General features: G+C 39.6%; 1 protein-coding gene across 1 annotated transcript; it reads right to left on the bottom strand.

Moving 5' to 3' along the window:
- On the bottom strand, positions 1 to 25,300 carry LOC120235938 (solute carrier family 4 member 1 adaptor protein). The gene is given in 15 exon segments (XM_039238511.1): positions 1 to 339; positions 2,446 to 2,515; positions 4,364 to 4,431; positions 5,522 to 5,608; positions 7,390 to 7,630; positions 9,874 to 9,985; positions 13,289 to 13,475; positions 13,853 to 13,922; positions 14,712 to 14,872; positions 20,062 to 20,201; positions 20,533 to 20,593; positions 22,251 to 22,373; positions 24,191 to 24,383; positions 24,598 to 25,269; positions 25,271 to 25,300. Coding segments are annotated over 15 exon segments (2,250 nt in total). The 5' UTR covers positions 25,286 to 25,300; the 3' UTR covers positions 1 to 289.
- Positions 25,301 to 25,307: the final 7 nt, after the last annotated feature.

Below are 25,307 nucleotides of genomic sequence, written 5' to 3'. Positions count from 1 at the left end.
TGAGACACCTTCACCTCTTTTAATAGTCATGTCTCTCACTTTACCAATTCTCAAAATATATGGTTTCTTTTTACATACATACACAAACACTTTTAAACATAAATGCCAAATTCAAGAAAACCAGATGAGTAGATAAATTTATGAAGCCACAGAATGGGAGAAAAGGCCAGTCACCAGATTTTACAAAAGATCACCTGAACTCCTTCTCTGGACATTCAACTTGATATATTATCCTAAAACATTCCATTTCACATGGTCCACAAGGTCTTCCTTTAGGATTCTGAAGCAGTCAGTAGCCATACTTGTCATTAAGATGGGTCCTGCCATCTCCACTCTGGCCTAGATCAAAGTATAAAGAAAGAAATACATTCAGTTTTCCAAGGTCAGGAGGGAAAAGATACCCAGACATTAGTGGGCTAAAAAGTAAAACAAAGAGGTTTCTTCTATTCCAGAACTCTGCTTTCTTGCATACAATTTCAAAATGCAGTCCTCTTTTCGTTTCTATCCTCACATTTATCAGCTGATAAAAAGCAACCATTTCCAGTAACAAAATTTCTACTAACTGCTAGTAATGAGAAACTTGATCCATAGAAAAAGCCCCTGTGATAAGCATGTGGGGGGCAAGTGCCTCATATGCCGCCTTGAGAGTATGTGTATGAACAGAAGCTGTACACTCTCTATAGAATGCAATTTGTAGTCTCAAAAATGTTTACAGTCTCTCATACAGTATGTTACTTTTAGGATTCTTTTCATGCACCTCTACATTTGCAAAATTATGTATATTAGAGACTACTTACTGCAGAGTTGTTTATAATGGCAAAACTGGAAACACAGCAAATATTCATTGAGGGAACTGGTTAAATAAGTAAAGGTATATCTATACCATAAGAAAGAACTCTGCTACAAAAGAAAGGAAGGAGGGAGGGAGGAGGGAGGAAGGAAGAGAGGAAGGAAAAGAAATCTATAAATAGCTATGGAAGGATATCCATCCATGTAGTGTTAAGTGCAAAACTGAAAGATATAGAATATGCTTCTACTTGTGTAAAAAAGGTAGTGAAATATTATGTATTTTATTGCTTACACAGGCATTTCACATGCCACACATAAGAAGTCACAGAGGGGCACCTGGGTGTCTCCACCTGTTAAGCATCTGACTCCTGATTTCGGCTCAGGTCATGATTTCATGGTGACATTGAGCCCTGAGTTGGGCTATGTACTGACAGTGTGGAGCCTGCTTGGGATTCTCTTTCTCCCTACCCTCCCCTCAAATAAATAAACAATTTTTTAAAAAGTCCTAAGAAAGTGGTATTTTGTCCGCTTTAATGGAAACACTGAATAGCTGAGGTAGAACCAGAAGTTGTTTTTTAACTTGAAAGAAATTTTAGAATACATGCAGAAGAGAAAAATATAATAAAATCTCCATGTACTCATCACGCAGCTGAAACAACTATCAAAACAATTATTAATATATGGCAAATTCTGCTTTATCTATTACTCCCTCATTCTCTACTACTGGATTATCTTTTTTTTAATTTTTTTTAATGTTTATTTTTGAGAGAGAGAGAATGAGCATGGGGTAGTGGCAGAAAGACAGGGAGACACAGAATCGGAAGCAGGCTCTAGGGTCTGAACTGTCAGCACAGAGCCTGACACGGGGCTCAAACTCACAAACCACCAGATCATGCCCTGAGCCAAAGTTGGACGCTTAACTGATTGAGCCATCCAGGTACCCACTACTGGGTTATCTTAAGGCAAATCTCAGATATCATTACACCTGTGAACACTTCTGTACACAGCCCTCGAAGAACTTTTTCTAAAAAACATAACATTCACACTTTGAAATAATTAATAATTTCCTAATAGTATCAAACATCTGGCTAGTATTCAAAATTATCTGACTGGTATATAATTTTTTTTTTTTTAGATTTTTTTTCTCTTTTTCTCTTTTCTTTTCTTTTTTCTTTTTCTTCTTTTCCTTTTTTCAGTATATAATTTTTTAATAGTTGTTTGTACCAGGGGCACCTAGGTGGCTCAGTCAGTTAAGCATCTGACTTCGGCTCAGGTCATGATTTCACAGTTCATGAGTTTGAGCCCCCGCATCGGGCTCTGTGCTGACAGCTCAGCAGGAGCCAGCTTCCGATTCTGTGTCTCCCCCTCTCCCTGCCCCTCCCCCACGCATGCTCTATGTCTCTCAAAAATAAACATTAAAAAATTTTTTTAAAAATAGTTGTTCGGGCCAATAAGGATCCAAGCAGAATCCACAAATTATACTTGGTTGATATGTCTCTTTAGATCTTTTACTCTACCTGTTCCCCTAGAAGGGAGAACTTTCCCACTTCATACTCTTATAAAAACTTAACATATTTTGAACCTTAAACATACGTCACCTACTCAGAAACATAAATAAGTAAGTCTTAGAGGAGAAGAAGAGTAAACACAATCTACCTTCAGGTGGGACCCACACACAGTAGTCTGGGTCATCTTCTGGATATTTGGAGGAAAGTGTTGCTGGAAGCTGCAAAGAAAAGATAGTGATTTTACTCGAAAGAATTTTAACTCTAAGAATTATTGTCCCTATGCCTGTGAGCAAACAAAAACTGAGAACAGCTTATTACCTTCACATAAGTAACCAAAAAATGGGAGGGAGAACCTTGACTTTTTCCTCTAAAGCCTCAACAAACTGATTTTCAGCCAGTAAGAATGAAGTAATGTTTTTTAAAAGAGACAGTAACAGAGGTATGAGTTCTAATGGTATGATCTCCAAACAGGGGATTTTGGCATTTGTCTTTTGATCTAGGTGGAGAAGAGTTAACAGCAAGCCTGACTGCATCCTTTGAAAGGACTGTTTGCAAGGTTGGCCTTCGCCTAATTTCTGGGAACTTGGGTTTCAGGAGGCTTCCTACTACCCTGATAAGAGTGGCTCACTGTGCCTAAACTGTCTCTAAAAAAACAATATAGTTCATGCCGAACATCTACCTTCCTTGTGGGAGAATGAAATTTGAGTACATGCCAGGCAGGAGGTGTCTATATGATCAGTCCCCAGTGGGCACTGAGTCTCTAATGGGCCTCTCTGGTTAGCAACATTTTACAAGATGTCACAACTCATTGCTAGGGGACTTAAGCACATCCTATGTGACTCCAGCGAACAAGGACTCTTGGAATTTTATGCCTGGTTTCCTCAGACTTTGCCCCATTTGCCTTTTCCCTCTGTTGACTGTGCTTGGCATCCTTTTACTACAGGAAATCATAGCTGTGAGTACAACCACATGCTGAGTCCTGTGAGGCCTCGTGTGAATTATCTAGCCTGAGGGTGGTCTTAGGGACCTCCTAACACAACCAGCAATCCCACTTTTGGGATCTTACTGTATCCATACAAATTATGTTTACACAAGATTATTCATTATAGCACTGTTATAATAAAAGACTAGAAACAACCCAGCATCAGGGCACCTGGGTGGCTCAGTCGGTTGAGCGTCCGACTTTGGCTCAGGTTACTATCTTGGGGTTTGTGAGTTCAAGCCCCGCACTGGGCTCTGTGTTAACAGCTGAGAGCCTGAAGCCTGCTTCGGATTCTGTCTCCCTCTCTCTCTTTCTGCCCCTTCCATTCTCACTCACTCTCTCTCCCTCTATTTCTCAAAAATAAATAAAACATTTTTTAAAAATTAAAAAAAAAAAAAAAAAAACAGTGTCAATCTATAGGGAACTGGTTAAGCATAGTACCTCTATACAGTAGGAAGCCTGTAGTATACTGATTCCTATTGTGATTTCCACAATAGGTTAAAAAAAAAAAATGGGGGCGCCTGGGTGGCTTAGTCGGTTGAGCGTCCGACTTTCGCTTAGGTCATGATCTTGTGGTTCGTGGGTTCGAGCCCTGCGTCCAGCTCTGTGCTGACTGCCAGCTCAGAGCCTGGAGCCTATTTCGGAGTCTGTGTCTCCCTCTCTCTCTGACCCTCCCCTGCTCACGCTCTCTCTCTCTCCTAGAAATAAATAAAAAAAATATTAAAAAAAAAAAAAGTAGAATCCAGTACATTTCATTCTGTTTTCCATGTAATAAAAACAGGCAAATAAGAGTATATTATTCATATGTCTTTGATTGGCATAAAAAGATATGACCAAAGATTCACAAATTAATAAAAAAGAAGTATATGCACAGTTATAGGGAACAGTGTGGATAGAGACAACAGAGAATTTTGAAAACAGAAATTCAAAAATAAGAGACCCCAGACTTCTAGAAGAAAGGGTATTAGGTAGTCAGGAACTCTGCTAAGACAATCCCTAAAAATTCACTCTTCTGAATGTGGTCTGTGTCAAGGGGATTCATTTTTATTCCTAGAGACAGGAAGATTGTGACTAAAGTACTTACTTTGCCTGGACCGGGAGCTTTCTTTTTCTTCAATTCGTTTCTGTTTTTCTCAGACTCATTCTTTGATGCTAATTTGAGAAAAAGAAAAGAGGCAATAGCTATTTCAGAATAAGTAAAATAGAAAAGAAAAATTCCTCCTTACAGAACATTATAAAAATTGAAAACATGTAGCAATCAAATTCTCAAAAATTCCCACTACTATAAAGACTATTAAGGGAGAGTTTTCCCACTGCTAATAACCCTAGCTTTCAAATTTAAACACTGTTCTTTAAGCTTGAGTATAATCATACCATTTGAAAAAGGAAGGGAAAATGGGGCTGATTTTATTATTCTAGAGTTCAACCATTACAGTTAAAGTAGTATAGGGGCGCCTGGATGGCTCAGTCAGTGAGCATCTGACTCTTGATTTCAGCTCAGGTGTGATCTCACAGTTTGGGGGTTCGAGCCCACATCAGGCTCAGCACCAACAGTGCAGAGAGCCTGCCTGAAATCCTCTCTCTATCCTTCCCCTACTCTCTCTCAAAAATAAATAGACATTTAAAAAAGAAAAAAGAGGTGCTTGGATGGCTCATTGGTCAAGTGTCTGACTCTTGGTTTCAGCTCAGGTCATGATCTCACGGTTTGTGGGTTCGAGCCCCACTTCAGGCTCTGCGCTGGTGGCTGGTGTCGAGCCTGCTTGGAATTCTCTCTCTTCTCCCTCTCTCTGTCCCTCCCCTGCTTGTGCTCTCTCTCTCTCAAATAAACATTTTTTTTTTAAAGGCTGTAGAAAACCAGTCCTTTTAATAGGTCAACCTTTCAACCAATTTCTTTTAATAGCTTTGGAATCACTCCCATGATAGGCACAGACTCATCTCTGGGAGATGGAAAATCGTGGAGGGCTATGCATGGCCCCGGGGAGGAGTGAAGGCATCAAGCATTCTGCAGGTCAGGGAAGCAGAACCCCAGGAGGCAGGAAAGGAATAAAGAAGGCAAATGGGATGGCACCAAACATAACCTCTCATATATTCCAGTTCTGTCCAGGGCCCTGGCAACAGCGTCTCCCCCCAGTGTCTGAAAGGCTACTCCCTGGGCTGCTTCAGCTCAGCTCCAACCCCTCCTCTCTGACACCAGCTGGTTGCTTGTGTGCAGGGCAGCAATGGAGGCGGCTGCGCTACTTGCCTGAGGGCTCCTCACATGATGCAGCTGTTTCACTAATCTCTTGATAATCTTTATTCTGTTCCACTTGGCTGAGTTGAGACATGTTTTCTATAAAATGCAGAACCAGAGTATACTGTTATTATTTAATTCATAGAAGGGAACCAAGAAAACAAAGGCAAAAGCAAGAAAAGCTAAGTAAATACATAATCATCCAGCTTTACTATCATTTGCTTCAATAATCTTAATTAGATTTTTTTAAAAATGTGCCTCCATATGTCTAACAGAAAAATCAATTTTCCACTTTAAAATCTGGCCAACTCTGACGTAAAACTTTTCAGCTGTACTTACCAAAACCCTTAAAAATGTACATATTCCTTGGCCTAGAAATTCTACTTCCAGGAACAGATTCAAAGAATATAATTAGAGATGAATACCAAGATTTATTACATACAGTATGTTTATAACAGCAAAAATTAATAAATAATGTACAGGCCTAACAATAGGGATTTGATTAAATCAATTGTGGTGCATGCATGTGATGGACCACTAGGCTTCTTATTGAAGCCACATTTTAAAAGGATATTTTAAGACAGAGAAAAAAAAAAATTATAAAATAGCATGTATAATACAATCCTAATATTGGGGGGAAAAAAAAAAAGGCTAGAGCAATCCCTAATCAGCTGCAGACTTACTAATTAATGTGTCTTTACAAAATTTTAAAATCTTCTATTTTTATACACACGTGTATTTCCTTTGGTCCTTTAAAGAAAAAAAATATATAATACTTATTGCTTCCCTTCCTGCGACTTGTTTTTATACCAACCTTACAATGCATGGATCAGAGAATAGACTCAAAAAAAGCACGTGTAAGTAAGAACCTTGCTCGAAAAGGCTAAGCATTTTGCCAATAACTAAACAAAGGAGAATGCAAAACAAAAGATCTCTCACAGATGAAAAAACACTAATTTTTCTCAAACAACTGAGGATGATTCAAGAGAAGGTCTACATACCAGGCCTGTTGTTTTATGTAGATAAGCCTGGTTTATTTTGGAAGTAGACGTGCACACATTCCCACACATATTTAATGTCAGTTTTTGTTTTGTTTTTCCTCAAGCTGTCTATTTTCTGTGAAGTCTTAATATTGCCAAGCAGTGTGGCCACCCTGCAGGAAAGTAACTCCTGCATTAGACAAGCGATATAAAGATACTAAAATGATCAACAATGATCTCTAGGGGTGAGATTGTAGATTTCTCTTTTCTTCTTAGGACTTTATTGTATGATCCAAAGTTTCTAAAATGAATACATCCTCCTCTTATAATCAGAAGGAAACATATTTAAAAACCAGTCAATTCCCTCTTTTTCATCAAGCCTTTGCTGAGGTGGGTGAATACAGTCTGCCAGGTTCTCTGCTAGGTACCATGGACAAAAAGATGACTAAGGCATTAGGCTTCCTGAGAAGTACGCACAGGGGTTACAATTATGCTTAGCCTCTGTTTTAGGGACAGGGAAAAAAATGAGCAAGGGGAGGTTTACCCTGAAACCACCTGATCAGGCCTCATCATGAACCCCAGTCTACTGCCCTGCAATCACACGCGGCAGCTGCTCAGGGTTATTCCAGAGCAGCTATGGTTTCAGATTCCACAGTTTTCAATGTTTCACAATTCTGGAAGAGCCTGGAAATGCCTGCCCTTATTTTGCAATGAGGAAAAATAATGACTGACAGTCAGAGAAAGGCCAAGAAAGTATGTTTCCACAGAGTCAGCTATGTTATAGATCATTAAGTGCCACAAAGTCAAAACGCACAAGCAAGAACTGGCTTTGCTTTTTCAACCCTATGCACAATAAATGCAAATGCCCCACTGAACAGCACAGGAAGAAGAAAGATTTACCATGGTTTTTTGTTTCTTTAGAACATGTGAGATCAGTGGGAGGCCTTGCTTCCTGCGCTGCTTCTTCTAGCTCTGTCTCCGCCGGTAGCCTGCTGTTTCCAGTCTCCATTTTCTTTAAATCCTCTTCCTTTTCCTTCTCCACGTCCTCTTCCTCTTCCTCTTCCTCCTCCTCTTCTACCTCAGGCTCATCCTTCATTCTCATTAGAGCTGGAGGGAGTTCTGGACGTTTGGGGGGTAACTTCTATGAAGGAAACAAAACCATGAATGAAGAGTTCCACATAATGATAAAGAGACAACGCTCTTCAAAGAGGTTAAGGTAAATGTGGTTGATGAACTCTGCAGAAATCTGCTGGAAGGAGGGCTCGCACATGAACTTTTATCCATCTGTGGACCCTTAACACGTATCTTTATTAGTATCTAGGGTCTAAAGAATATTAAGTATGAAACACTTGAAACTGCTTGTAGGGAACGAAAGCATTTATTCTAGGCGAGTACCAGCAGAAGGAATTCTATCCTGTTACCCCTCATGGGGTTAAAGGATCTTCATTACAAAATCTAAGAAACAGATTATTTGCGTGGCTTTTTCACTTTAGAGTTAACTCAATTTCAAGGAAATAAGACATGTAAATCAGTAGAACAGATCCTGAAGAAAAGACATTTCTTGAAGAGTAAAGCCAAATATTCTGATCAAGACCTCTCAATAAAAGTAATTATTAGAAAAAGTTGATTGCAGGGGCGCCTGGGTGGCTTAGTCGGTTAAGCGTCCGACTTTCGCTTAGGTCATGATCTCGCGGTTCGTGGGTTTGAGCCCCGCGTCGGGCTCTGTGCTGACTGCCAGTTCAGAGCCTGGAGCCTGTTTCAGAGTCTGTATTTCCCTCTCTCTCTGACCCTCCCCTGCTCACGCTGTCTCTTTCTCTCTCCTAGAAATAAATAAAAATATTTAAAAAAAAGAAAATGATACGAATTCTTAAAAAAAAAAAAAGAAAAAAGTTGATTGCAGCTTAAGGAATAGAGAGAAAGCACCAAAGTATACATTGACATATCATTTTTTTACCAAAGTATACATTGACATATCATTTTTTTAAAATACAGGCTTTTAATTCAGTAATCCTCTAAAGAGAGCTTTTTATTTATTTTTTAAATTTTATTTTAAGCTCCACACCCAACATAGGCCTTCAACTTATGACCCCGAGATCAAGAGTTGTATGCTCTACTGACTGCGCCATCCAAGAACCCCTAAAGAGACATTTTCAGTAGTTTTTCCTCTGACTAAAACACAAGTACCTCCCTTCCCCCCACCTTCACAGAAAAACCTCCATCTCAGGTCAACCACACACTCACTCATAACATACGGCTGGACTTCAGGCTTCTGCCCCCAGATGGCAGTTTACCCTAATTGATGGTGCTTGGGGTTGAATTTTGTACCCACAAAATTCATACATTGAAGTACCAGTCCTTAGTACCTCAGGATGTAACCATTTTTAGAGATAAGGTAAGTTAAAACAAAGCAGTTAAAGTAGGGCCCTAATCCAGTATGTCTAATCCAATATGTCTGGTATTTTTCTTTAGGCTTATGTATTTATTTTGAGAGAAAAAGAGACAGAGAGCACACGAGCGAGCATGCACAGAAGGAGAGAGCCGGGGAGGGGCAGAGGGAGGGAGAGAATCCCAAACAGGCTCCGCACGGTCAGCATAGAGCCCAACCTGGGACTCAATCTCATGAAATTTGAGATTGTGACCTGAGCCAAAATCCAGATTCAGATGCTTAAACCAACTGAGCCACCCAGGCGTCCCAATATGACTGGTATTCTTGTAAGAGGAGGAGAGGGGAGACACCATGGGTGCAAGTGCACATACAGGTGACCATGGGAAGATGCAGTAAGCGGCCAGCCATCTCCAAGCCTAGGATAGAGGCCTCAGGGGAAACCAACCCTGCTGGTCTTAGAACTGTGAGAAAATAAATTTCTGTCATTTAAGCTGCCCAGTCTGGCTATTTGGTAAGAGCAGCCCTCGCACGCTAATACACAAGATTCAGCTCTCTGGGGTGATGAAAACCTTCTAAAAGCCGAATCTGTAAATAGGGATGTACATAAGACAAAAACATTCACCAGTGAAGTGTCAGAGGATAACAGAGAGATCACGAAACTCAAGAAAGAGAGGCCCTGGATTTGACTGCCAGTCTAGTCATGTAATAATGATGATGCGTCCCGTGTTTAACCTCTCTGACCCTGTTTCCTCACCTGCAAGAGGTAATAATTCCCACAAGTCAGGAAGTGTTGAGGATTAAATGAAGTAAGGAGCACCACATGGCAGGGCCGGGCGCAGAGACTACATAACTAACAAATGTTGAGTCTCACCAGGAAAAGAGACACTTCTTAAATGCAACGTTCATCACAAGTTAATACACTGATATTCAATTTACAAATCAGTTATATGCAAAATGACTCAAGAGCTAAAAGATTAACACCGTGACCCACAACTTACCCCTACTGTTCCCGTTTTTAATTTGAATTTGCTTCCTCCTTTCATGGCACCAAAGAGAGGCAACGTAAGCTTTTTAGCTTTGTTTTCCACATTTGTAGTCTGACTTTCAGTCCTAAGAAGAAAGAGTAATTATACATGTCTATTCCAGTGAGGCCAAAGTTTTATCTAAAAACACCCTAGACTCTGACAAAGAAACTTTTGGCAAAACAAAAATTTCCACAAAACGAATATCTAAGCATATACCAAAGGAAACGGCCAAGAGTCTGAATGGACAATGATACTGCCGACTGTCACTGACACAGCACTATTAAGGGCAAGATGAGGTTCTGAACTTTAGTAAGTCACAACATGCTACCTTCATGACTTCACCTTCATAAAATGATGCTGATAGTACAAAAGTCACTGGCAAATGGCACAAGATCCCATTTCCACTAAGTGGCAGGAGATGGATCCATGGTGTGAAGCCCTATTTTCCACCAACCTCTCAAGAGGACTCACGGTGTCTGACCTGGAGTCCACACTTACCATAACCACGCACACTACCGAAGTCTTACCCCCTCAGCGGTCCCCTTCGGCCTAGCCTCACTACCTTGCTCTCTACCATAGAAAGACCCACTGCCTTGCTAAGGCCACCAGAAGAATCCTGCCTTAAAGACTCTTCGTCAAATACTATTCTTTGCAGTCCCTGCCTACAGGTCTCAGGAAAGTTCTAGCATAAAAGACAAAAGCAAGAGCAACCCAGATATTTTTCAGCTCCATTAAATAGCTTGGCTGGTCTGGAGGAAGAGCAAAGCCACCCCAAGGAGATGAAAAGGCAGTAGACAGGATCCCAATTGAGAGCTGCTTGGGCAGGGGCAGGAGGGGTATTAGGTAGAAAGGTCAGAAGGTCAACCAAAGTGAGAAGAGGAGGGGGAAGGCACAGACTACTGTATATGTGCTGCCGAAGCAAGCACAAGGTACACACACCCGAAGTCCAGGACATATAGTTGGAGAGTGAGGAGAAGCTAAGCAGACACACAGACAGCAGGAAGGGAGGCTGTGGAGGAGGCTGACATACCTTCTCTCACAGGGATGACTTAGCAAAGGGAAAGGGTTTCAGAGTTGGAATTAAAATTCACTGTTAATTTGTTTACCCTCAACTATACCTCCAGAGTTTTTACCCTTTCTCCACAAACACAATGTTACAAATAACTGCTAGGTATAACAGAAATAGGACAATGACTACAGTGATGATACAGACAAGCCAGCACTTTGTCAAGTGCTATTCATGTCATCTTTGCAACATCACTAGTACTTCTAATTGACAGATAAGGAAAGCGAAGGTCAAAGAAGTTGCATAACTTGCCTCAAAATACCCAAAAAGTAATTGATAGAGCTGAGAATGAAAGCCAGGGAGTCTAACTTGAGTGCTAATCCCCTTCCTCAGTATCAAATGCCACTGGGGTCAAATAGACCTTTGTGGACTGACCTGTATCAATCACTGTATTAAATAACCAAACTACACATAAGTGTTTTAACAAACCTGCTAGTAATTTATGGATAAATTTTCTGTACAATCAAGGGCTCCAGATAAAATTTATCTTTACATCTCTACCTAAAAAGGTGCCTCCCAGTATCTAGATATTCATCTATGCAATGCCCCTAGCATCAAGTCAGATTTTGTACACAGGGATCAGGTGCTGCATAAATGTTTACTGACAATCTAAAGCAGTGCTGTCCAACAGAATTTTCTGCAATTATGGAAACGCTCTACATCTGCACTGTCCAATATAGTAGCCACTATCCACATGTGGCTATTGACAGCTTGAAATGTGGCTAGTTGACTGAAGAGATTACTGGGTGATCTACAGCATAGCACAGATCAAAAGAAAATAAGAAACTTATTCTCCCTCTCTCTCTCTCTCTCTCTCTCTCACACACACACACACACACACACACACACACACAATCACACACTCATGAATACTAGTCAAGTCTGGAAAAAATTATTCCCAAAATTTTGTTCACAAATTAGTAAAAAATCTTCTAGATTTCTGCAAATGGATTTGGGTTAATTTCTTCCAATAATTTCCCCAAAATCAACTTTAGGGGATTATGCCTTCCTCCATTTTAAAGAAATGCCACTTTAAAAGTATTTAAATACATTAAAGTTGTCAACTGGTTTTTAGGAACGACAAATCAAATGCTAAAATGATAATCTACCTATAGATCTTTTCATCTGTGGTTTTAAAATCATAGATAAAAAATGGTATTATGTTGTTGCATTTGTATTTTTCTTATGAGCAAGATTAAGCATCATTTTATATAGTTATAAAGCTATTTGTACTTCTTTTTCAGTTGATATCCTTTTCCCATTTTTTTCATTGGTAGATGGTTGTCTACTTATTCAAAGGTCTTTATATATTAGGGATATTAGCCTTCTGTGCATGTTGCTCCTTAAGTTTACTCTGGGGGCGCCTGGGTGGCTCAGTCAGCTGAGCATCTGACTTCGGCTCAGGTCATGATCTCAGAGCTCTTGAGTTCGAGCCCCGCAACAGGCTCTATGCTGACAGGGCAGTCTGGAGCCTGTTTCAGATTCTGTGTCTCCCTCTCTCTCTCTCTCTCTGCCCCTCCCCCTCTCATGCTTGCTGTCTCTCAAAAATAAACATTTAAAAAAAATTTTTAACACAAACATAAAAAAATAAAGTTTATTCTGCATTAAAACGTTAAGTAAAAAATTCAGAGCCTTCCAATGAAAAAGAAATCAGTATAGTTTTCTCTAAAAATACTACAGCAGTCTGTATTTCACATATGAAATGGCTTTTTACTCTATGGAATCACTCCCTTCTGTGCTATAAAGGGTTTCCTATAGTCTATTTTTATTCTGTAATGATTATCTAAGAAAATAAAGATATAATCGGGCTCCTGAGTGGCTCAGTGGGTTAAGCATCCAACTTTGACTCAGGTCATGATCTCATGGTTTGTCAGTTCAGGCCTTGGGTCAGGCCTGAGCTAATAGTACAGAACCTTGCTTAGGATTCTCTCTTCCTTGCTCTCCCTCCCCAACTCATATCTTCTCTCTCTCTCTCTCTCAAAATAAATAAACCTACAAGCAATTTTAAAAAAGAAAGATATAATTCAAAATGTTATCTGTGCAAACATGCTTATTTAAAATTTCAAGTATAGGGGCGCTGGGGTGGCTCAGTTGGTTAAGTGCCCGACTTTGGCTCAGGGCATGATCTCACGGTTCGTGGGTTCGAGCCCCGCACCGGGCTCTGTGCTGACAGCTCAAAACCTGGAGCCTGCTTCAGATTCTGTGTCTCCCTCTCTCTCTGGCCCTCCCCTACTCATGCTCTGTGTTTCTCTGTCTCAAAACTAAACATTTAAAAAAATTTTTTTTTCAATAAATAAAATTTCAAATATAACTAAGACTTACTTTTTTAGTTCTGGAATCTCTGCTGGCTTTACAATTTTTATCAACCCTTTAAGTCTCTGTTGTTCTTTTCTCAGTTCAAAAGTTCTCAGATGAAGTTTCTTCCGGGACACACCATCCAATGTACTCCCTGATTTCATTTCTGACATGAATGCATCTAAGGAGTCCTGCGATGCTGACTCTGATAAAGCTATCCAAGAAAAAGATAATACATGTTTAGAAAAATGGCCTCAAATATTTTAAAATTGAGCCAAAGTTTCTGTAGAAAAGTCACTAACATAAAGCTGGACAGAGGATATTACTGATATTAGGAATAAGAAAACAGGCTATGGCTTGGAAACTTTGGGACATCACTTTGCCTTAATGCACTTCCTTCCCCTCATGTATCACATAAAAAGTTTAAACCAAATAATTTTTTATAATGTTCCTTATAGTTCGAGGATGTTCTGTTGTTCCTTAGAAAGGCTCCATATTCTATATATCTTACTAACTAGTGCCAGTGCTGGCAGAGCGCACTACTTATGGTAGGTACCCTATACATATTTGTTTCATAGGTCATTAACTTACCTTTGCTTGATGCTTTCAGTTTCTCAGAAATTTCAGAGAGTTCCCTTTCAGCATCATTTAACTTTGCAACCTGTAATGCCCAAATTAACAGGGTTAACAAATATTTTTCTTCTTTCAAAATATATTAGCTTTCCTTTCTCCTCTTATTTTCACTATTGTTACCAGTTTAAGAGGATTCATTCAGAAGTATAGTTAAATCTGCTCTTTATGGAGTTAACATATTTCATGCGTTTGCATAATTCAAGTTGAGTTAATTTCTGAACTCAGAATTGAACAGAATGAATGTAGAGAACAGAGACTTGACTTTACTCAAAAGAAAAAACTCAAGGCATTTTTCACTGATGAATCCAAAAATAAATAAAACAAAACAAAAAGACAACAAATGTTGGGTAATGTTTTAAGCTCTGAATACTACTTAATATAGTGAAAAGACATACTCTCTTATGATGATTTCATGAAGGGTATACTGCTTAAGATTATTACTAAACTACATTCCTCAAAATTCCTTTCACAATTCTTGACTGCCAGAAGTCTAAAGTTGATTTCACCTCAGAACGCCCAAATTTGGAACTTTTTCCTTTCATTTTGTGAGATTAACATCATACCCAAAGAATGCTTATGAATGGGTCAATATCCACTGAGAAGCAGATAGAGTCTCTAGCAGCAAGCCAAACTTTTCTCCGACTTGTGTAACACTAGTTGTTTGTTACTATCAAATTTACAGATCAAGAAAGTTATATTTGAGTACCAGATTTCAACACTACAACTTTAAAAATTGTAATTATAAAACAAATTTAAATAATATATTATCTTATTAAAAAATTAAACTACCACAGCTACTTCTATAAATAAAACTTGCCAATGATTCAAAGGTCTCTGGCTTCTCATCAATCTTCCCGGCTTTCTTCATTCGGTTCAGACGCTTCTTTTCAACCAGGCCAGTCCGATCAAGAAATGTGTCATCATCACTATCATAAAAGTCTTCATCCTCCCAGTTCTTGGCTTTCCTTTTCCGAGATACTAGAAGGAGATAAAATAAGTGGTAATGAAATACATTAAAAAGAAAAAAAAAATCTTTCCATTATTGAAAGATTCAACAAGCTGTCCAACTACATATAAAAACAAAGGGTTCGGGTGCCTGTGTGGCTCAGTTGGTTAAGCATCCACCTCCTGATTTCAGCTCAAGTCATGATCTCCCAAGCTCACAGTACAGAGCCTGCTTGCCATTCTTTCTCTCTCCCTCTCTCTCTGCCCCTCCCCTGCTTGTGCCCTTGTTCTCTCTCTCAAAATAAAAATAAATAAACAAACTTAAAAACAACAATAACAACAAAGGGTTAAACCTGGAAGACATTATGCTATGTGAACTAAGCCAGACACACATGATTCCACTTACAAGAGTTAACTAGAGTGGCCAAATTCAGAGAGACAGAAGGTAGTACAGTCATCATCAGGGACCAGTGGAAGGAAGAATGAGAAGTTATCATTTAATGGGTACAAAGTTTCAATATGAGAAGATACGAAAGTAATGAGATTGACAGTAGTGATGGCTGCACAACAATGTGAATGCATTTAATACACTTAATGCTTACAATGGTGAATTATGAAATGTATGTTTTACCACATTAAAAAAATTAAAACAAAGAGCTAATTTAAAGAACAAAAAGCTCTCAAAAATCAATGAGTAAAAAAGGAAAAAGATAAATGAGGAAAAGACCAATAATCCAAAAGAAAATTTTGGAAAGAATAATGAAAGCAGTTCACAGAAATATAATGGCCAAGAACATTTTAAAAGATGTTAATAATGCCCAATTTGGCAAGGGTATGGGGAAATGGACTCTCAAACAGTTGATGGGAATATACGTTGATAAACAGTCTTTTTGATGGTCAATCTCAGAGTATCTGTCAAATGCAACTGATCTAGCAATTCCACTTATAGGAATTTATCCTATGGGTATCAATTCAACATTATTTGTAACATGAAAATATGGAAAGCCCATCAATACGGAACCATGTTAGCTATTACTTTTTTGTCCACCCTATGCCATCTTATTCCCCTTATTCTGGTAAAAAGTACCCCTTTTCTTCTAGAATACTCCTCCTCCATTCCATATGGATTAGGGTTCATCATGTGACCAAAGTGAAATCAGTAAGAATCCTTCCCTTATATTTTTATTTAAATATATGGGAAAAAAAGGCTTTCTTTCCAACCAGATTATGAAAGAGGGAAGATACAAATCTACACTGTGAGCAGCCAGCTCTTTTGTATGGGGGAAGAATCTGTCTACAAAATAAAACCATACACTCATGCAACAGATTCACACACACACAGCTTTTATGGTGTCCTGGTAATACTGAGACTTCTGGTTTGATAGGACCAGAACTTAAGGTCCTAGTTCATGTACTTCCTCCTTCAATCTTGTAAGCAATTCTTCTCAACCTGTGGAGCCAGTAACTGTTCTCCCTAAGCTAGTCTGAATTGGGATTGTATTATTTACAACCAAAACAGTCCTTATTAAAAAAACTTCATAATTTCCAGGTTAAGATGGTACATTGAATATACGTATCTAATTTCATTCTCTCCCCATATCCCACTAAAGCTGTAGGCAAAAAGATCTATTTTAAAAAGACTAATCTACTGGGTCACCTGGCTGGCTTAGTTGGTATAGCATGGGACTCTTGATCTTGGGGTTGTGAGTTTGAGTCCCATGTTGGGTATAGAGCTAACTTAAAAATAAGTAAATAAACAAACAAATAAATAAGTAAACATTAATCTACAAAGACAGAGTGAATGGGAGAAGGAATACCAACATCTAATTTTTGGAAATGAGAAAGCAGACAGACAAGTAGAAATTTGACTTAGTAGAACTAAAAAAGATGACTCCTAAACCAACAGTGGGGAAAGCTGAGAACCAATCTGATGATACTGCAGAATCCTCAAAAGGATCTGGAACTGGAGATAGATGGTAGTGCTAACATAGCAGAAATGAGTAAAAGTTATTGAGAAAAAGATCCACCTCCCTGAGTACTTACTTCCTCATCCCCAGAAAAAAAATCCCTAGAAGGGTAAGATAAAAAGTCTCTGCATTATGGACTAACCAGTTTATATTCTATATTACATATAGGATAGGTATTTATTAATTCTAAAAATAGTGTTGTCCTGAAAATAGCTGAATTTTGAGAATCTGCTCAGCCCTCTTCCAGCACTTAGCTCTAGGAATTTCATGCAGGAAATCAGAAGAGTACTTTCCGAGGAATCCTGCCAGCAGAAAAGGAAAAAACCTAAGGATACTCACGTGAGGAGTTCCCCGACAAAAGGCCCACCCACGTTATTCTATAGTATTGCTCAATGTTAATAAGCCCCACCTACATATTCCAAGCTGTCAATCACCTTTTTCTGTCCCCAGATAAGAATCTACAGCCAAGGACTATATAAAAACTGGGATATACCTCTAACATGCAGGACTACACAAAAAAGTAAAGGCAGAGATTAGCAGCGAGATGAGACACTTAAAATCGAGGAAACAACGATAGCATATTATATTTTAAAAATGAATACCAAAGGACAAAAATTAGAAACTAAAATCTTGATTGCAAGATGTAAAGATAAAGCTGCAGAAATCTCCCAGAAAGAATAAAAAGACATAGGGATAAAAAAGAAAAGAAAAAAGAAAAAAAAACTTAGATGGTCAGTCTAAGATGTTCAATATCTAAATTAAAAAATACCAGAGAGAAATAGAAAACAGAAGGATGAAACGATTAATGGCATAATTCCAGAAATATTTCTGAACTATCAAAGATTTTCAGATCAAAAGAATCCAATAAGTACCTAGAAAAATGAATGAAAATAGACCCACAGAAAGGTACATCATAGTTAAGTTTCAGAAGCTTGCGAACAAATGGAAGCTCTTACAAACTCCTAGTGGGTGGTGGGGGAAATGACACATACTAGATCAGGATTCTGAACAGGTTAGGACTGCAAGAGCAACACTAGATATATGGTGGTAACAGTAATACCTTCAAAGTTGTAAAGGAAAATTATTTCCCATTTAGAATTCTATTCCCAGCCAAACTATTAACCAAGAGTAAAGCTAGAATAATTGCATTTTTCAGAGTGGGGAATGTAATAAAGTTTACTTGCTATATATCCCTTCTTAAGAATTCACTAGATATCCACCAAAATGAGAAAGTAGACCAAGAACAATGAAAGAAGTAAAATCCACTGGAGACTATCTTCATCCATGCCCTCCTATTGTACCAGCTTTTTAATCTGCAAAACTGCAGAAAGATGTGCTTCACTAAAACAAGGGAATAAACCAAGAAACATGAGAATCTGGGAATTGAGAAACAGAAAATCCAACCTTGGAAAAAGACAAAGGAAATGTCAAGGATGACAGCAAAGTGAGGTCCCAGATGACAGTGCTCCAGCAGGTTCAGAGAGTAGTGAGCCCTAAAAGAATAGTGTTCTTCAGGGGCACCTGGGTGGCTCAGTCAGTTAAGTGTCCAACTTCAGCTCAGGTCATGATCTCATGGTTCATGAGCTTGAGCCCTGCATCAGGATCATGCTAACAGCTCAGAGCCTGGAGCCTGCTTTACATTCTGTGTCTCCTTCTCTCGGCCCCTTCCCTGCGCTCATGCGCGTGCTCTCGCTCTCGCTCTCTCTCTCTAACTGAAAGCTATTGAAAGATGTGGGAAGAATGAACAGAACTACAAAAAAACCAAACACATGTAAAACAAACAATTAATAACTTTAGGAAAAAAAAGAAACTGCTCAGTTGTAACTAACATTTGCATAAACATAATTGTGTAAATATTAAATACTAATTTAACAGAGTCAATACGTAATGTTTAAAATAAATGATTCAGCTCCACCTGGGTAGCTCAACTGGTTAAGTGTCCAAATCTTGATTTGGGCTCAGGTCATGATCTCACAGTTAGTGGGTATAAGTCCCACATACAGCTCCATGCTGACAGCGAGAAGCCTGCTTGGGATTCCCTCTCTCTCTGCCCCTCCTCTGCTTGCATGCACTCTCTCTCAAAATAAATAAACTTAAAAAATTTACAATAATAAAAGAAAAGTCAAAGTAAAACAGCATACTCTTCCTTTTGGGAAATGTAAATATTTTTAGATTTCCCAAATGTAAAAATAGAAGAATAGAAGAAATAACTATAAGAGTTAAAAGCCTTCTAAGATTGAGGACTGGGGAGGGGCAGGGTAAGGAACAGGTATATTTTGTATACAACTTTGATAGTATGTTTTTTGTTAATTTTTATTTTTTTGACAGAGAGAGGGAGAAAGAGTGTGAGTGGGGGAGGAACAGAGAGAAGAGAGAGAATCCCAAGCAGGCTCCATGCTATCAGTGCCCAGCTTAATATAGGGCTTGATCCCACGACCCTGGGATCATGACCTGAGCTGAAATCAAGAGTCAGATGATCAACTGATTAAACCACATAGGCACCCAAGCCTTTGGTTATCTTAAACTATCTGTAAGTTACTTTGGAATAATAAAAACTACTTTTAGAATAAACAAAAATATAACAAAAGCCTTTATTAATAAATGATGATATAGCCAGAAAAGCTTTTTATTTTTATTTATTTTTGAAGTTTATTTATGTATTTTTGAGAGAGAGAGAGAAAGAATAACTGCAAGAGAGAGGGGTAGAGAGAGAGATGGAGAGAGAAAGAGAGAGAGAAGATAGAATCCAAAGCAGGCTCTACACGGTCAGTACAGAGCTTGGGCTTGATCCCAAAAAGAACCATGAGATCATGACCTGAGCCAAAATCAAGAGTCAGATGCTTAACTAAGTCACCCAGGTGCCCCTAACAGGTTTTTAAAAATGAGATAAATTTAATGCAATTATATAGACAATATCCATAATACATTCTTACATTAAAATTATAAGTCATGAAAGACTGTAAGTAATATAAATGCATTTGTGTATGAGGTTTGCTTTTTATTAAAGGATCTAGTTCTGAACATGTATCTATACTCATAAAAAATTTCTAAGAGAATATGGCTTCATTTGGGTATTGAGATATGGAATATTTTCTTTTCATTTCATAGAATTTTATACAATTTACACTATCTCCCTATAAAGAGGTTTTATTGCTTTCTGTGTTACTTAATTTCCTCCTTCCTTTCTCTTTCTCCCCTTCTTTCTCTCTGTCTTTCCCTTCCTTCCAAAACCAAAAACTGTTCCCACATACTCACCTGCCTCCTGCCGCAGCAATCCCAAAGTATCAAGGATTCGACAAGCTTCCAGTGAACACTGGATCATTGCTTCTTTTTTCTTTCCTGAATGAATGGCCTCAGCTACCAGTTGTTTTCCAGTTGAATCATCCACAGGTAATCTGTATTGGTTTGGAGTGAATCATAGCATAGTACTAAGCTCCAATTCTCATGAAGAAAAAAATAATATGCTGTGAAAATAGTCATTTCTTTGACATGGCTTTTTAATCTCTCCATTCATTTTGTTATATGTTGCCAAGGTTGGACTTTAAATCAATTCCTTATGCCTCTGACCCATCCCACTCCACCTGCCAATGATACATGTTACTAAACTATCAAGGTCCAAATTCAGGAATAGCCTAAAATAAGACTAAAGGTATCTTTTGGGTCTATTGTTTTTAACCTGAAATTGGCCACTTTTCACAAATGGACATTAATGAGAACAGAACATACCTCACCCTACAGAGCCAAGTGCTATGTCCCTGTTCATCAAATTCATATTCCAATTCTTCTCCTGTGGAAGGAAGAAAGACAAAACAATTTTAACAGTATCTGAAAATTACTAGTTGAGACAAAGGGAAAAGAGAGGGAAGAATGATAGAAGAATATTAAGTTCTGGGGCGCATGGATGGCTCAGTCAGTTTAAGCGTCTGATTCTTGATGTCAGTTCAGGTCATGATCTTGTGATTCGTGAGATCCAGCCCCACATTAGGCTTTGAGCTGTCCCTGCTTGGGATCCTCTCTCTCCTTTTCTCTCTGCCACTCACTCTCTCTCAAAATAAATAAACATTACAAAAAAAAGAACATCAACTTTCCATACCTCATTGAACACTAAATTTCAAAACATTTCACTTCTTTTTCTTTTTTTAATTTTTTTTCATTTATTTATTTCTAAGAGACAGAGTGAGACAGAGCATGAGCAGGTGAGGGGCAGGAAGAGAAGGAGACACAGAATCTGAAGCAGGCTCCAGGCTCTGAGCAAGTGTTTAGCACAGAGCCTAATGCCGGGCTTGAACCCACAAACTGTGAGATCATGCCCTGAGCCGAAGTTGGATGCTCAACCGACTGAGTCATCCAGGTGCTGCTAATTCACTTCTTATTCCCAGGAATTATTTTCTGATAATAAACGAAGGGTGAGCCTGAGGCAAAGAAAAGCAAACTTAGATCAAAACAATCAGCTTGCCATAAATAGCTCTGTCCACTACATAGCAGCTTTCACACTTATTATAAGTTGTAGATGTAAGTTGTTACTTGGTTTTTAGAAGCACAAATACTGGGGCGCCTGGGTAGCTCAGTCGGTTAAGCATCTGACTTAGGCTCAGATCATGATCTCATAGTTCATGTGTTCGAGTGCCACACCAGGCTCTGTGCTGATAGCTCAGAGCCTGGAGCCTGCTTCAGATTCTGTGTCTCCCTCTTTCTCTGCCCCTCCCCTGCTCGTGTTCTGTCTCTCAAAAAATGAATAAACATTAGAAAAAAATTTTAGAAGCACAAATATTAAGTGCAGAATGCAACCAGTTCATATGTACACACATGCACACACTCACAGATGTTCTACCAAAGCATTTCTACTGAAATAGTCCTCTGTGGAAATCATATAAAGTGAACATCCATGTTAAGAATTACAGAAGATCAGGGGCGCATGGATGGCTCAATTTGCTAAGCGTCCGTCTCTTGATCTTGGCTCAGGTCATGATCTTGTGATTTATGAGTTCAAGTCCCCCATTGGTCTCTGCGCTGATGGTACACAGCCAGCTTGGGATTCTGTGTCTCCTTCTCTCTGCCCCTCACCTGCCTATGCACGCGTTATTTCTCTCTCAAGATAAATAAATAAATATTTTTTTAAAAAAAGAATTACAAAAGATCAGATGAATTAGAAACAAAAAATTTTAAGAAGTTAGGTCAATCTCCCCACCACCCAAGTCTAGGATCTTCTGAGAAGAATGAGACCCAACAAGTCAGAAAAAAGTAGTGCCTTTTTTCCAAGATGGGAAGAAGACTAATAAGATTTTTACTATTTTCAAAATAAACCTGAAGCAACTAACTGCAAGGGCAAGAACTGAGCAAGCAGAGCAGCAGATAAAACATGCATTTCTAAGTACCTTGAAGCTCTACAAGACAACACTGCTGTGGACACCTTCTACTGGCAGGGTCAGAATCTGTTTACATACCTTCTCGGTCAAAAAAACCTTGGAGAGCCTTTTTTGGGTCCTTTATATAGAAGGCCTCCCTCTCCTGCTGAAACTCTAAGACAATGGGATTCTCTTCAGCCTCATCCTCTACAGCATCTTCTCCTACAGGATATGGGAAGGAAAGAAAAGACAGACATAAGGAGAGACTCTCTGAATGACGTCCACTTTCCATTTCACCTGCATAAAGGTACAGTTATTAATTAAAAGAAAGGTGTGGGGTGGGGGAGAAACGGGCACACAAAACCACTTTATAAAGTATAAATATCTTTAGGTTTTCTAAATTGTGTGACAAATTAAAACTTGTTTTCATGGCACCTTTCCCCCCCTCCTCCATCACTATATTTTAAAAGCAAAATTACCTACCACATTGCCCATGGAAAAAAAATCTAAGCTTCTTGGCCTGGCATTCCCATTCTCTATCACCTGGGTCTAATACTCTGTCTCCAATATAATTTCTTAATATTTACCATATCTGCCAGATGGACTGGTTTACTCATTACTCCTTTAAAATCATCAATCCCTAGGGGTGCCTGGGTGGCTCAGTCAGTTAAGCATCCAACTTTGGCTCAGGTCAGGATCTGAGTTTGAGTTTGAGTCCCACGTCAGGCTCTTTGATGACAGGTCAGAGCCTGGAGCCTCCTTCGGATTCTGTGTTCATCTCTCTCTGCCCCTCCCCTGCTGGTACGCTCTCGCTCTCGCTCTCTCTCCCTCTCAAATATAAATAAACATTTAAAAATAATAAATAAATTTTAAAAATCTTCAATCCCTGCCCTGAATACTCAATATTTAACTTCCTAAGGGCTAATTTTAATTTCCTTCAAGCTCCAACTCAAGACCTGTCTGTTTGTAAACTTAAAAACTCTCCCAAATTTTAAGTCAGTGTTGCCCAAAAGAAATATAATGAAAGCCATACATGAAATTTTTCATTTTCTAGTAGCCACATTAAAAAGGAGCAACAGGTACAATGATCATGTAATCAATATAAAAATACTATGAATAAGATATTTTATATTCTTTTTTCACACTAAGTGTTTGAAATCCAGTATTTTACATTTATAGCACAAGTCAGTTTGGACTAGCCATACGGTCAGTGTTCAATAACCACATGTGGGTAGTGGCTACAATACTGGACAATGCAGGTCTAAGTCCTCAGTGATCACTCCCTTCTCTGAGCCCTTACTCTAGCATTACTTATGGTTTCTAATAAGTGTTTGGCACTTACAAAAGTAATTCCATAATATTTATCCGGTCTTCCCAACAACATATTAAGGCATTCCTCTTTTTATATTCCCAGCTCCTGAATACCCATCCTCCAAAATGTCTGGTATTATGGAAAATTCAATTTATACCTCTGGCTAAAGGATGAGCTTTCTCTGATTAGCTATTTCACATTTCAGGGAATTTACACAAAGTACAAAAACTTCGACGGACTATCCTATATTGAGCATTCCATGTTATTGGACTGAATACAGTTCTGGCCCCTCCAATGATAATAATCAAGGCCAGTACCATTTAAATGGTAAAAATAATAAATTAGCTGTATGCTGAAGAAGAGTTTAGAACAAGGGAGCGCACTGTAAAACGCATTAAAAGACTGGCCGCCTGACTAGCTCAGTCCGCAGAGCAGGCAACTCTTGATCTCTGGGTTGTAAGTTTGAGCCCCACTCTGGGTGTAGAGATTACTTAAAAGTAAAATCTTAAAAAAAAAAAAAAAGGAAAGAAATCCACAGAGCCTATAATTCAATTTTTTGACATTAGAAACATGAATGAATCTCTGTGGGTTTGATAATCTCGTGTGCAAATTGTATTTGTCCCACATATCTCAAAAAGTCATGAAAAGTGTATGAGAGAAAACAATTAAGGATACCACTAGCAACGAATTTAAAATATTAACCTCTGGCAGCATTTTAATTTCTTACCCATCCCCCAGGTGCAGCCCATTTCATCATCTTGACTACTAGTATTTGCCTTCCTTTCAGTGGAATCCACTTCTTCCTCATCCGAGTCTTCTCCCAGCATCTTCTTCTCCAACATCATTTGTTGCTGCTTGCGCAATTCCTTCAATTGAGTTACTGTCAACTCAGATTCTGCCTCTCGGTCCTCCTCTGGTCCCTGATGAACCAAGAGAAAGAATTCTTTCAGAGTTCAGGATTGTTGCATTCATATTTCATTTTCAGAAAGATGGCAATGTGTACAGAGGTCTGCAGAGTGGCCAGAGTCTCCCGCTTTTGTAAACGCTTCCTGGGAGAACCTCCTTCCTCCGCGAAAGCTTAAGGAGCCAGGCCGGGGCGCTCCCGAGATTTCGATCCTTCGTTTTTCTACTTACCTGAAGAAGAAAGAGCCGGGTGCTGCCTCCGAAGCGAAGGACATGCCCGACGTGGACGCGACAATAGGTGCGGGGTGGGATGCGGGTTTTGTTAAGAAAAGTGCCGTGGGTGCTTCCCAGATCGTAAAGGTAGAAGCCGGGCCCGTGGCCGTCGCATTCTCCTTCGAGGCCGGACACCCTGTGCTGCAGCACGGCGTGGAACCGAGACACCGAAGGATGCTCCAGGCACACGTCGCAGCTAGACAGCCTCCCGAAAAGGCAGCAGCTCGTCCCTTTCAAGCTCCGGGTGCCAAGAATGGTGCCGCCCTTTAGTGTCTCTAGGCTGTAGGGGGCTGTGGCGGGGCCGCCCCACGGCGGCTCTCGGTAAGGAGGAGCCCGGGCCGGACCGCCCGGGGAGGGAGCCGCTGTGGGCGGCCGCGGCTGCTCCTCCGGTGGACTCCGGGTGTCCCCGCGGTCCGGCCGCACTGGCCGGACTTCAGGCTCCACGGAATCGGGGTCTAGCGGCGCCGTGGGCCTTTCCTTCTCCAGCTCGTCAGGGTCTGAAGGACTGGTGGCGGGAGCCTTGCCCCGCACAACCGGGGGCGCCGGCAGGGTTGGCTTCTTGAAGTCGTCATTGAGCTCTTGCGATGCCGGGGGCTCGGGTTTCGCGGAGCTACCGGCCATCCTCAACCGGGTGCAGTCTCGACATCCGTTCCTGGGAAACCTCCCCC

This window comes from Hyaena hyaena, unplaced genomic scaffold (assembly GCF_003009895.1).
Source record: "Hyaena hyaena isolate Hyena2069 unplaced genomic scaffold, ASM300989v1 scaffold_140, whole genome shotgun sequence".
Lineage (NCBI taxonomy): Eukaryota > Metazoa > Chordata > Mammalia > Carnivora > Hyaenidae > Hyaena > Hyaena hyaena.
Note: the sequence above shows the minus strand (reverse complement) of the source record. Positions and strands in the feature narration are given on the sequence as shown.